This window comes from Microtus oregoni, unplaced genomic scaffold (genome assembly GCF_018167655.1).
Source record: "Microtus oregoni isolate MIOR12 unplaced genomic scaffold, Mior012 000003F_ref0000135, whole genome shotgun sequence".
Classification (NCBI taxonomy): Eukaryota; Metazoa; Chordata; class Mammalia; order Rodentia; family Cricetidae; genus Microtus; species Microtus oregoni.
This window is the reverse complement of record NW_024543062.1, coordinates 991,232-1,004,768: the sequence shown is the minus strand read 5'-3', so window position 1 is coordinate 1,004,768 and position 13,537 is coordinate 991,232. Positions and strand designations below refer to the sequence as shown.

At 51.0% G+C, this 13,537-nt stretch overlaps 1 protein-coding gene across 1 annotated transcript in view; it reads left to right on the top strand.

Annotated features, from left to right (window-relative positions):
• The window catches only part of LOC121446547 (protein sidekick-1), a 958,674-nt gene extending 946,013 nt beyond the window's left edge, over positions 1–12,661 (top strand). Inside the window, exons 44-45 of the mRNA XM_041649217.1 lie at positions 2,170–2,299; positions 11,420–12,661. Of these exons, the coding sequence (XP_041505151.1) occupies positions 2,170–2,299; positions 11,420–11,674 (385 nt within the window). The 3' untranslated portion in view covers positions 11,675–12,661. The remainder of the gene's footprint in view (positions 1–2,169; positions 2,300–11,419) is intronic.
• The last annotated feature ends 876 nt before the right edge of the window (positions 12,662–13,537 follow it).

Genomic DNA, 13,537 nt, shown 5'->3' with positions numbered 1-13,537 from the left:
GACTTTCCCATGCTCGGTCACCGAGACTGACTTTCCCCATCGTAGTGGGAAGGGTCACCTATCGGTAGCCACCCCTCAGCTTTGCAACCACCCTCAGCCTGGGGGTCCTGAATGTAAGGAGCGCCTCCCAGAGTGCACCTTGCCCATCTAGCTGACCACAGTCACAGGGACCACGGAACAGCCCCAGGATGGAGAAGATGGGCTGGATTCTGACTCATTGAACAATTTATCCATGCTAAGAAGAGATTCTCCCCCAAGTTATAATATCTCCATCTCAGTAAAGAAACCAAGGGAGCTGGAGAGATGGCTCAGGGCTTAAAGCACCTGCCATGAAAGTATTGGGACCTGAATTCAGAACCCATGTCAATACCAGGCAAGGATGGTGGCATCCCTGTAATCCCAGGTCTCTGGAGGCAGAGGCAGGGGGTCACTGGAGCCAGATAGCTAGCCAGATTAGCCTTAGCAGCGAGCTCTGGGTTCACTTGAGAGACCCTATCTCAATACAGAAAGTGAGGGCAATCAAAGAAAACTCCTGACATCACCTACAGCCTTCTGTATGCAGGTACACACATAAAAGCACGTGTATGCAGACATGCAAACATGAAAATCATTCCTAAAAGATAATAAAAAGGAACAGGACAGGAAGTTGAAACTGAAGTGTGTTTGTTTTCCATTGCTATGTGACAAATGACCATAGTATAACACATATATCAGAGGTAGAGATTGCCCCTGCCTGGCTGGTCTCCTGCTAGGGCCACCCCTGGCCATAGCCCTTATGTCACTGGGCTGTTTTCTCAGATGAGGCTCCAATAGGCCATAATTATCTTCCAAGCTCGCTCCAGCTCTTGGCAGAATGTGTCTGTGTGCCCCCCACCCCTGCATGACCTAGGGTTGGCCTCTTCGTGATATAGATTGGGGGCTATCCCTAGTCCCCTGCCACAGAGGTCACTCACAGGATGTTTCTTCCCACAAAGCCAGCCGGAGTTCTTTTTAGGTCTGTCTCTCTTGCTGCCCGTGGGCTTCATGCAGCTGGGGACAGCTGTGGATGGAGCCCAACACAAAATCATAAAGTCATTTAAAACATAAAGTCATTGTAAGATGTGTGTGTTTGCGTGTGCGTGTGTGTGCATGCATGTTCGTGTGTGTGTGTGTGTGTGTGTGTGCGCGCGCGTGTGTGTGTACTGGAATTCAGATCTCCAGAACTCAGTGAAAGCCAGGCGGGCTTGATGACTGCCTGCCTGTGACCCCAGCACTCAGGAGATGGAGACAGAGGCTCCCTGGGGCCAGCTGATTAGCAAAAATAGCTGAATCAGTGAGCTCTGGGTTCAGCCAGAGACCCTGCCGCACAAAGCGGAGAGCTATTGCAGAAGATACTTGACATCAACCCCTGACCTCCAAATGTCCATCCACACGCATGCAGATATGCAGACGCACACATGTGCACAATACACACCAAAGAGCCGGCCACGCTTTACATTCTATCTCCTGCTGGCCAAGAGGGCTGCCTTCATACAATGCTACGTGATTGTAACAGATGGAATTGACAGCTCCACCTTTTCTGTATGACATACTATGACCACAGTCACCCCTGTATCCCACTAGTTATAAATCAGACTCGGGCTCTGCCTGCAGCTATGGCCTGGGTATTATAGGGAGCAGTGATTAGGCTAAGAATTTGTCAATCTTTAAGGGCTAATGCCTCAAAGTCTTCTTGCCCTTGGGCCCAGCTTTGTGTGCTGAGCCCCAGCAGAGTGGAAGCCCGGGCTAGTGGGCTTACCTAATCCCACTCATCCTCAACCTCAGGAGACTATCCACAGTTCCATCCTGATGTCAGACCACTTCCCCGTAAATTCGCCCTCAGCCCTGGCCAGCATGTATATCCTTCCTCTGTCTCCCAGAGTTCCATGTGCCCTGCGTCTCCTGCTGACCCAAACCCCACATGCTTTTATTGTTGAAAGTTCCACTTGGCCAAAACAGCTTGTTCCTAGCGCCCTGACCTTGAACAGCCCATGAAGCCTACAGGAGCTCAGTCCTTGGAGTTCGACCTCAACCATAACATGAAGCCCTTGGGCGTGCTGTCCTCCTTGTTCCCACATGAGCAACTTAGGAGCTCCACCTGCGGGGCTCTCTCCTGTGTCCAGAGTAACTCGTGGTGTCATCCTATTGTAGATCCCCACCCCGACCAAGCCCCGGAGGTCTGCACTACTCCGACGAGGACATCTGCAACAAGTACAACGGCGCTGTGCTGACAGAGAGCGTGAACCTCCAGGAGAAGTCGGTGGACGGGTCAGAGTCTGAGGTCAGTGCTTCCGGGCTTCCGAGCCGTGACCACTGTACTTGCTTCTGGGCCTGCGCATTCCTCAACATAGGTCATCTCATTTGGGGCTCACAGTCACCCCATGGGGTGAGCAGAGCTGATGGTAGGCTGTAGAAGAAGGAAGTACAAAAATCCGAGCGGTCGTATGGCTTTTCCCAGGTAGAAAGGAAACAATGTCTATTCACACAGATAGGGAGGCATCAACAGACCCAAGAAAGGATCCATCCAAGTCGGGCAATTGCCTGCATTCCTCCTCTCACTGCTGTGGCAAAAACCCGAGAGAGCAGCTTCAGTAGAGCAGGGTGTGTTTGGCTCACAGTCTGAGGGCACACAGTCCATCACTGTGGGAAGGCATGGCAGCAGGAAACATGAGGCCGCTGGTCACATGGCATCCACAGTCAGGAAGCAGAGAGGTGAATGCCGGTGCTCTACTTGCTGTCACCTTTATATCCAGTCCAGGATGCAGGCTTAGGGGATGGTGCCACCCACACTGAGCTAAACCTAGTTTAAAAACTCCCTCACAGATAGGTGTGTCTGACGGAGTCAAGGCCCAATCAAGTTGCCTCTCAATCTAAACCACCACATGAGCCAGTGAGTTTATTGGGGCTCCTTGTATGAGCTCAGGTGACTCTCAGACAGCTTCACCCCCAAGCAACTCTACCCCCAGTCAACTATGTATCTTCTTAATAATCTTAGGACAGAGAGGGGCCTCATGACAACCCCTCCCAAGAAGATCTCCTGGCCATTGTGAGCTCTCCAGCTCCCTCCATGAGAGAATGTTAATGGGCCCACTCACTCCTGTGGGGAAACCAGAACTGTAATGGTGGGGGGGGGGGGCTCCTGTGCTTAGCAACCCCTGTCTCTGTGTCTCAGGGTGGCCAGCATGAAGGGTCCAATCAGTGGTTCCACTGGGTGTCCCCAAGGGTCCTATTTGTAAGCCTCTAGAAGAGCAAGAACCACAAGCCATTTGCTGCACACGTATTCCCGGCCCACGTCTCAGCACACGCCTCAAAATCAATATTTAATCTAAAATACACTCTCACCTTCATTTTTGACCCGATTTGGGGCCTTAGTGAGCCCCGGGGCTCAATAAAACAGCTTCTTTTCAATTGTAGCTCATATACGAACTCCAGCGAGTGGGCAGTGGGTGGGCACCGGCAAGGTCCAGCTGAGCTCCATTTTACATGTTCTGTTTGCAAAGGGCGCCGGGTCTATAACACAGCCTCGGGCTCGCAGGAAACAGCAAGTAGCGGTGTCTGTCTCTGCTGGACGGCTGTTACTGAAGGCCTGTGGGGACAGGCCTGCTCCTTCTTGGCTGAGGTCAGGCGCTGTCGCCACATGGTAACTGCTCTTTGAAGAGCAGCGGGTGAGGAGACAGCAGGATGGCCTTGCGTCAGGCTTCCTGCCGCCAGGAATAGAGCTGGGCCTTGTGGGCAGTGACCTAGCTGCTGGCCCGCTGTTTCCTGCAGTATTGGACATGTCGTCGGTGGTGACTATGACAGCTGAGTGTGCAGAGAGTTCCCTGTGCGCTGACAGGCATCACTCTGTGGTACTGAGCATGGATTGTGGGGCCAGGCCTCATGCCACTCACTCTGCGCATGCTTGGAGTCCACCTAGCCCTGTGGGTGGGTCGTTCTTCCGACAGTCTCAATAATCCCAACATCTGGGAGGTGGAAAGAGGAGATCAGAAGTTCAAGGTCATCCTTGGCTGCATAGCAAACACGTGTGGCCAGCCTGGTTATCAAAATTAATTAATGAATCAGTTCATTAATTAAAATTTTTTAAATAGGTTAATAGGACATGCCTGGGTCTGTTTCTTCTCTCAAAGGTATGAGATGGCTTGGGGTTTTGCATTTGAATCTTCAAACTGCCATCTAGATAAGAAAAACATTTTAGATCTATAGACCAGGCTTGGAGGCTAGGGGTGCTCAGTTGTTACAGTGCTTGCCTAGCACACAGGAAGCTGTGGGTTCCATCCCCGGCACTGCATAACACATAACGTGTGGTAGTACACGCATGCAGTCTTAGCACTCAGGAGGTAGAGGCAGGGCAGGGAAGTTCAAGGGCATCCTCAGCTACATAGGGAATGTAAGTCATCCTGGGCTACATGGCACCCTGTATGGGGAAAAAAAAGTCTCAAGCATATTTGCAAATGAGTGCTGCAGCACTCGGGGTGATGCTATTGCTTAGCAACCCCAAGTGTACAGGTGGATGCTATTGCTTAGCAACCCCAAGTGTACAGGTGGATGCTATTGCTTAGCAACCCCAAGTGTTCAGGTGGATGCTATTGCTTAGCAACCCCGAGTGTTCAGGTGGATGCTATTGCTTAGCAACCCCGAGTGTTCCTGCGTGGCGCTCGCTGGTCTCTTTAAGAGCCTGATCTACACTTCTGTTTCTGCCAACCCCTAGCTAATGGTCCAGAGCAGAAAGTGTTATGTTAGGAAAATAAGCATCAGGGCTGAGCCACGTTGACCATTATCCCCTCTGAAGGTCAGAGTCATTCAGACTTTAGACAAAGCGACTCCTGGAATAGTGAGCTGGAACCCCCAGAGGATGCTGTTCCCAGGGGGACAATGAATTAGCCAGGGAAAGTGATTTTGTAAACATCCACCTGCGCATCTTTGGAAACAGTACGCAGGGAAGACCTGAGTAGAGATTTATAAAAGATCCATTGGGGCTGAGGAGCTGCTCAGTCAGTAAAGCCAGAGCCTGCCGAGTAAATATAGAAATCGGAGTTTGATCCCAAGACCCCATGTAAAAGCTGGGGTGGTGGCAAGGGCTTGTAAACCAGCACTGGGGAGGCAGAGATAAGTGGATTCCTGGAGCTCACTGACTAGACAGTTTAACCAAATCAGTGAGCTCCAGGCTAGCGAGAGACCATAACTAAAACGGAGGGTGGAGAGATGGGTTAGTGGTGGAAGAGATTGCTGAGCAAGCATGGGAACCAGAATTAAGATTCCCAGGAACTCACAAAACCCATGCATGGTGGTACAGAATCCCAGGGTTTGGGTTTGGCCAGAAGCAAGGGAATCCCAGATGCACACTGGCTGTCGCTGAAGCCAAATCAGCAACTCCAGGTTCAAAGACAGACCTTGTCTCAAAGACTAAAGTGGAGAGAGACAGGAGGCAGAGAGAAGACATCCATCATTAGCATTAGATACACACACACACACACACACATGCACACACGCACGCATGCATGCCCACACATGTACTGCCCCCCAGAATTTAAAAAAAAAAATAAAGCAGTTTTCAAGATTCTTGCAGCTCTACCTAATTGGAATGATCCCTCACACCTAACTGGTTCCCTGGTGGTGCAGGGTTTTTCATCTTGCTGGTACCTTGCCGAGCTCTGAGCCTGCCCTCGCTGCAGCTCACCAAGCATTCACAGTGCAGCCTGATGCAGCACTCAGTCACCTTCTGTCCTTTCTATGGTTTCCTGGGAAACCAGCACACCAAGACTTCACATCACAGGCAACAAGGAAGAAAAGGAAGGGGGGAGGGAGGGAGGGAGGGAGGGAGGGAGGGAGGAAGGAAGGAAGGCCCAGTGGAAACTCCTTTTTGCCAGTAATTCTCACTCACTAAAATCCATCTGCATTCAAAAATAATGTCACATAAAGAAGTGGAGCTGGCAGCAGAGGAAGGATGGTATCTGGATGCTGCCCCACCAGGGAAGCCCAGGCAAGAGTGGGAGTCCACAGCACCCATCATCTGTCTGGCATCCGTGGCCTCTCCCAAAGCAATGAAGAAGAAACAAAGTGCACAGTCTTGGTCTTTCTCCCAAGGTGCTTCCTGCACAAAGGAAGAGTTCCCTCAGATTAGCTTGGGGGCCACTTGCCCATCAAACTGTACCCTACACTGGCAGTCAGTCCCTCCTGCCACAAGCACTGTGCAGACTACCAGGGCAAGGCTCTGATTGGTCAGTGCAAGGCATACACATCATTCTGTGATCCTGTGAACCAATTACTGTCCAGGATGACTTCCTTCCAAGTGGTCCAGGGGTAGACACAAGAACTGAGACATGGCTATGTACAGGGCAATGGCCCCTGTATTAGTTACTCAGTTTGTGCTGCGAGAAAGTATCTGACAAAACAACAGATGGAAGGAAAGAAGGGAAGGAGGGAGGGAAGGAGAGAGGGAGGGAGGGAAGGGGGAGGGAGGAAAGATGGCGGGAGTGAAGGAAAGAAGGTAGGAAGGAAAGAAGGAAGGAAGGAAGGAAGGAAGGAAGGAAGGAAGGAAAGGTGGGTGGGTTTGTTCTGAATCACAGTTCAAAGATGTAGTCCATCATAGTGGCAGGAGCGTGAGGCGTCTGGTCACATGACATCCACAGTCAGGAAGCAGAGAGAGATGGACGCTGGTGCCCAGCTCACTTTCTCCTTTCTATTCAGTCCGGGACCCCACAGAATGACACCCACTGATGTTTAGGCTGGGTCTTCTGTCTCGGTTAATCTAATCCACATAATTCCCTCGTAGACATGCCCAGAAACTTGTTGCTATGGTGATTCTAATTCCCACAAAACTGACCATCAAGATCACCTATCACAGTCTCCTACCTGGTCCCCTTGTGACCTTAGCCACAGACCCCTGTCTGTGTATTGTCCCCCTCTTTGGTTCAGGAAATACTCAAGGGTGGACATGAGAGGTCGTGTGAAGCTGCTCTTCCCCTCACGCTGACAAAATGCCTGACTGGCTTTGGTTTTGATCTCATACAGGTCTGTGGGCATGGGACACAGCATACATTTGTCAGTCAGTGAGGGGCTTGCAGTACATGCATGAGGATCTGAGTCTGATTCCAGCATGGATGTAAAAACCTGGGTGTGGTACACAGAGTTACACTCCCAGTGCCGGGGAAGCAGAGGCGGGAGGAGCGCTGAGGCTCGCTGGCCAGACAGCCCAGCCAAAGTAGAGACTGGCAATTGGGCCCAGTGAGAGACCTGGTCTCAAATATCAAGATGAATGGTTCCTGAAAAATGACACCCAGGTTGTCTTCTGGCTTCCATGTGCATACACGTATTCAGATCCATACACAAGCATGCACATGCACGCACACTTACACAAACACACACACACACACACACACACACAAATACAGACTTCCACAAAACTGTAGCATTCCATTATAGCCCATCAAAGGTCCAACCTACCCTTGAACCTTGTAGTAATAAGAGCGGCGTGGCTGTGTCCCCAGCACCCTGGCCGCCTGGCTAGCTTATGCTCCGAAATAACAACATACAAACTGTATTCTTTTAAACACTGCTTGGCCCATTTCTATCTAGCCTCTTCTAGGCTAACTCTCACACCTGGACTAGCCCATTTCTTATAATCTGCTGTAGCCCACAAGGTGGCTTACCGGGAAGATTCTAGCCTACGTCCATCGTCCATCCTGGGTCGGAGCTTCATCACACGTGCCTCAGAGAGCAGAGCTATCCCCGCATCTGCCCAGGAGAGGGGAGCATGGCGTCTCTGCTCCAGAGAGCAGCTGTCGAGTCTGAGCTCACTTCCTCTTCCTCCCAGCATTCTGTTCTGTTTACTCCTCCCACCTATGTTTTAACCTATCAGGGCCAAGCAGTTTCTTTATTGCTTAACCAATGAAATCAACAGATTGATATATGACACTCCCACATCAGAACCTGCTTCTCTCTAGCCACATAAATGCCAGAAAAGGGCTGGTGGGAGGTTTGAGAAACAGAGGAGGCCTCTGGGGTTTCCTCCGGGTGGATGCTCAAAGTGCTCACGGAGGCGGAATTTACAGACCATGGTTCCACTGGTGACTCCTTCATTGCTTGGTTTCATTTGAGCCAAGACCCACCTGTACAATCTCAGTCTCCCAGTATCCTATGGACTGACAGAAATTGTCCAGAGTCCACAGGTGCTCTATTCCCACTGCCATTGGCTGAGACTCCCTGTGGGCGTGGCCTGAAAACCTCATTTGAATTTGTTGATCTTGGTCCTCTGAGCCAGAAGATACCAAGAGGGGCTGAAGCTCAAATTTTGCATGTCGCCTCAAAGGAGAATAAAGTTAGCCCCAGTATCTGGAACTGGGGAACCAAACAGCCGTCACCCCATCCTGGGGGTGCAGTGAAGTCCCCATGAGAAAAGAGATGGCTTCTGTGGATCTCAGTGTCCTCCCCCAGGACTTTTAGAATTTAAGACAGCATCTGCAGACTTGACAGCATCCACGCTGAGTCCTGCAGCCCTGCTCTCGCCTGTCTCTGTCCCTTGTCTTCAAGTTCCAGTTTACATAGAGCATTGCCTCTTAAGCCTAAGGCCCCTAGAAATTGGCTGGAGGTTATATCTTAGACCCAGCCACAAATCCTGGTCCCAGGGGCCCCACTTGGAAGTGTGGAGACCAAAAACCAAAAATGGGGTGTCCAACAGGGAGCCAGGAGTTCACCGCAGACTCAGTAAGATCTGCTTCAGCCTCTGTCTCCTTTACTGATCTTTTCCATGACAACACAAAGAACAGAAAATAATTTTGCCTAAGTTAAGAAATGAGAAAACACAGACCAAGTCAGACATTGCTTTGCCTCACACCTGTTACCCCAGAACCTGAAGGCTGAGGCAAGAAGATGGAAATCACAGAAGGGGAGCCAGCCTGCTCTGCACAGGGGAACCTTTCTCAAAAAGCAGAAGGAAGGAAGGGAAGAGGGGGAGAAGGAGGAAGGAGGGGATAGGGAGTGAGTGAGGGAGAGAGGGAAAACCGACTGATTACTTCTTACAGGTGTTGCTGGCTTATTATATAAAATGAACCTGAGACCCTCAGCATCTCTGAGAGCCCAGAGCTCTTCCGGTTGCTGCGAAGTGTGCTTGGACACCCAGCACTAGGGCAGATGAAAATGCAGGCACTGGCATATTCCAGCAGCTTCCCCTGCTGCCGTCTCTACACCTCCCCAGGCAGCGTGGGTCTTGGCAAGAGGCCACTGAGGTGCCCTCCCCACCTCGGACATGCTGAACTTTTCTCTTTGGTCCCCAGCAGCTCACATCTTGGTTCCCTGCAGACCAAAGGCCAGGAGCACTCCCAGGCCTTCACAAGTGTGAGGCAGGATAGAGAGAGAATGACAGCGGAGAAAGGAAGGAATGGGAAAGGCACCCCCCCCAACACACACACACCCTGGAGTCTCCCCAAAGCTGAAGTCTCCCCAAAGCTTTCCCACCAGCTGAGAACTAAGAATTGCAGCACGGCTGGGTGGTGGTGACACACGCCTTTAATCCCAGCTTTCGGGAGGCAGAGGCAGGAGAATCCCTGTGAGTTCAAGGCCAGCCCGGTCTACAAAGCAACTTCCAGAACAGATGGACTGTTACACAGAGAAACCCTATCTTGACCCCCCCAAAAAAAATTGCCACATGATTAACATTTACTGTGAAGCTTGTGGTCATAGCGACAATATTCCTCCCATATAAAGGTATCTTATATTAAATAGCAATGAACCAGGCTTAAGGTTCTGAATGCATATAACATCAGGTGGGGCCTCATTCCTCTCCCAGACTTTTTCCGGGAGTCTCAAAAAGTAAAACCGCTGAGCTAGTTTTACCCTGTCAACTGAAGGCCTGTCAGGTGCCACTTGGGACCCACCTGTGACCTCATTTACTTTTCTTAGCAGCCCTCTGAGGATAACAGCATCAAACTCCACCAAAATGGTGTGTAGGGGTATTGTAAAGATGTAGAAAGGCGATTCTTCCCTAAGAAGCCCACACCCACACTCAGGATGTTCTGTGCACCCCCACTCCACCCCACGCCTTCTTTTAATCCCAGAGCTTCTGATCAGTGTTCAGAATAACTTGTAAGGGGCTGGAGAAATGATTAAGAACATGTACACTGTTTCTGCTGAGACCAGATTTTGATTCCCAACACCCATGTTGAGCATCTCACAACCGTCTCAAACTCCATTTCCAGGGGTCTGCTGCCCTCTTCTGGACGCCACACAAGCTGCGTGTCCCTGCGCGCACGGGCACACACACACACACACACACACACACACACACACACTTAGACACATACATGTGTGAAATTGAAAATGAATCTTTTCATTTTTATGTGTATGGATGTTTTGCATGCATATAGTCTGTATCCATGGATGTGAAGTAACCAAGGAAGCCAGAAGTAGGTGTCAGATCCCTTGGAAGTAGAATTACAGATGGCTGTGAGCTGCCATGTGTGTGCTGGAAATGGAACTCCAGGCTTCTGGAAGAGTGGCCAATGCTCTTAACCACTGAGCCGTCTCTCCAGCCCCCAAATAAAACTTTTAAATATTTATCTTTAAAAAAATAAACTCCAACTTTGGCTGTGAAGACAAGAAGACCCAAGTTCAGGTTCTGAGTACCCACATAAAAGCTGGGCACATCAGCATGCCCAGCATCAGAGGGGGGGGGGGGGGCAGAAACAGATGGATCCCGATGACTTGCTGACCAGCCAAGGTAAAATGGCCAGCTTCAGGTCCATTGAGAGCCCCTGCTTCAAAATAATAAGATGGGTGGGAAAATAGGAGACAGCATCTTTCTCTGCCTCTCACCTGTGAGCAGATGGATATGTAAACACACACATGCACAAAATACCACTCAAAAATAAATAAATAAAAATTAAAAACTCCAACTGTGCTTCTCACTGACCCAGTCCTGAATTTTTCTGCGGTGAAGCCACAGATCCGTTTCGCCTGAATGAATGTGATGGAGCTCAGTCAGTGTGCTGGTTACTTTGAGTGGATTAGATACTCAGTGGATTAGTTACTTTTCTATTGCTGCGATAAAACACCGTGACCAAGACAACTTATAGAAGGAAGAGTTTATTAGGGCATAAGGTTCCAGATGGCTTACAGTCCATCGCTGTTCTGGTGGGAAGGCAAGACAGCAGGCGGGCATCACTTCAACTACCATAGGCTGCTCCGGGTGACACAGCGCCACCAGCATCTGCGTTTACAGACACTGGGCACTCTGTAGACCTCTCCCAGGATGGGAGGCAGCATAGGCCTATCCTGGGCTTCCAGGAAGGTGACCCGCAGGCCACCCCCACCTCGGGTGATTAATGGGAGTCCCCCTGTTTCCGAATGGCCCTCCCTCACCAGCACCCTTTCCCCCTTTCACACTGTCCTTCTGCTCCATCCTCAGGCCTCCGACTCGGATTACGAGGAAGCCCTGCCCAAGCACTCCTTCGTCAACCACTACATGAGCGACCCCACCTATTACAACTCCTGGAAGCGGCGTCCCCCTGCCGCAGCACCACACAGATACGAAGCGGTGGCCGGGGCCGAATCGGGCCCACACCTGCACACGGTCATCACCACGCAGAGCGCGGGTGGAGTCTACACACCAGCTGGCCCTGGAGCTCGGGCCCCCCTCACCGGCTTCTCCTCCTTCGTGTGACGTCACGCCACCATCAGGGTAGACGGTGCAGAACTTCTGGAGTCTATTTTTGTTAAGACAATCAACTCCGATAACTGAGCTGAATTTTTTTTGTTTCACACAAAAAGAAATCATAATAATAATTCTGATAAGCGATCTTACCTACTGGTGAAAACTAGGTTTCACTTAGGAAGGTTTTTTTAAATGGCTTTTTGTAACATCGCTGCAGGAAGCAGGTTTCTTTGTTTTCTTTTCTTTTTAAGAGAAGGTATCTCCCTGGTGCGATAGCTCGGCACCGCCGGCGGGGGCGCTCTCGACACACCCCAACCCTGGGCTTCTCTGGCCTCCAAACTATCTGGGAAGGCGAGGACTGGCAGGAGGGGGCGGAGGGGGACAGGTAAACGGCATCCGAGGCCACTTCTCTCTCTACCTCCTTTTGGAGAACCAGCCAGCCTGGATTACTTTCTCCATTTTAGGACAACTTGAGGCTCCTTGCTCTCACCCAGTTGATCTTACCCCCCGCCCCCCGGGTTCTGTCCGGTTCTCACAAGGGTCCACACAATGTCACTGGCGCGCAAGTGGCATCTAGCCCTAGCCTTGGAGGGCTCAGCTCTGCAGTCCCTCTTGAGGGTGGCGCAACCCTGGGGCTTCCCATTTCTCTCGCTCTTCCTCTGTTCTCTCAAGCTGACAGTTACAAGAACAGGAAGTCCCTCCCCCAACTGGCTCTGGAGGCCACCCAGGCCCGTCCATGGCCAGCCAGGTCCTTCTGGTGACCGCACGACACACAGCACACAGCCCACCCCCGCTGAGCAAAGAGAGGAGCGGAGACGCGTGTTTTTGCAGTTGCTTGTGGCAGTAGCAGGTGTGCATTGTTGAACCAGAGTATTTTTTAAACCTTTTTATCTTTTCTTAAACTATGTCACATGAAATGAATGCGTCTTTGCTGTCTCCAGGTGCCTTTTAATTCATTGTTCAGCTTTGTACGTGGGAAAGACGAGAAGCGATCGTGTGTCTCCAAATAAAACAATCGGCTCTGAGAACCCAACCTGGGCCGCGCGTCACCTAGCACACCCCATACCGGCGCACAGTGGGGACAGCCCTCCCCTTCCTCCTCCTGATGTCCCGCTTCTGATCCCTGGTGCTGCCCCCTCTACCCTGCCATCCAGGGCCAGCTTTTTAGCCTTGACAGGTTTTCTTGGGGATTTTTTTTTTTAATTTTCGTTGTTTCCATGGTTTTGGCTAAATGCAAAGAGTACCAGCTATGTGGCACTTAGTGTCCTGCCACCCCTACCTTAGGTCCAGGGTGTGGATGTGACCAGCTGGCTCCGGCCATGCTGTGCCCAGTGCTGCGGAAGCTCCACGTGCCCACGTCCTGGAGCACTCGAGTGGGTGAGAAGGCTCTGTCTACCCAGGGATCTTGGCGCCCAGAGAAGAAGACTAGCTGTTTAATGTCACCAGCAGGGGACTTTGCAGTCCTTTTGCCTTCCAGGAGAGGCAGGGGACATGGATCTTGTCTTGACTCAGATGCCTTGGAAGTCGCTGGTGTGGTCCCAGGACACAAGAAGTTCTCCTTGGGGTTTTAAAAAAATATATAGGCCTTTCAGTTTTTCCATAGTAAAAAAAAAAAAAAAATCTCAGCCCTCCTCTTTCTTCCTCTTCTCCTCCTCCCCCTCCTCCTCTTCCCTCTTTCCCACTAACTTCACTTATCCCTCCCCTTCTTTCTCTCCTCCCTCTTTCTTATTCTCCTCCATTTTACCCCTCCCGCCTTTACTTCCTCTCTCCCTTCCCTCCCTTCTCCCTCCTTCCTCTCTCCCCTCTTCTCTCCCTCCCTCCCACATCCTATTGTCCCTTCTTCTGCCTTTTCCTTCCCTCCTCCTTCCTTCT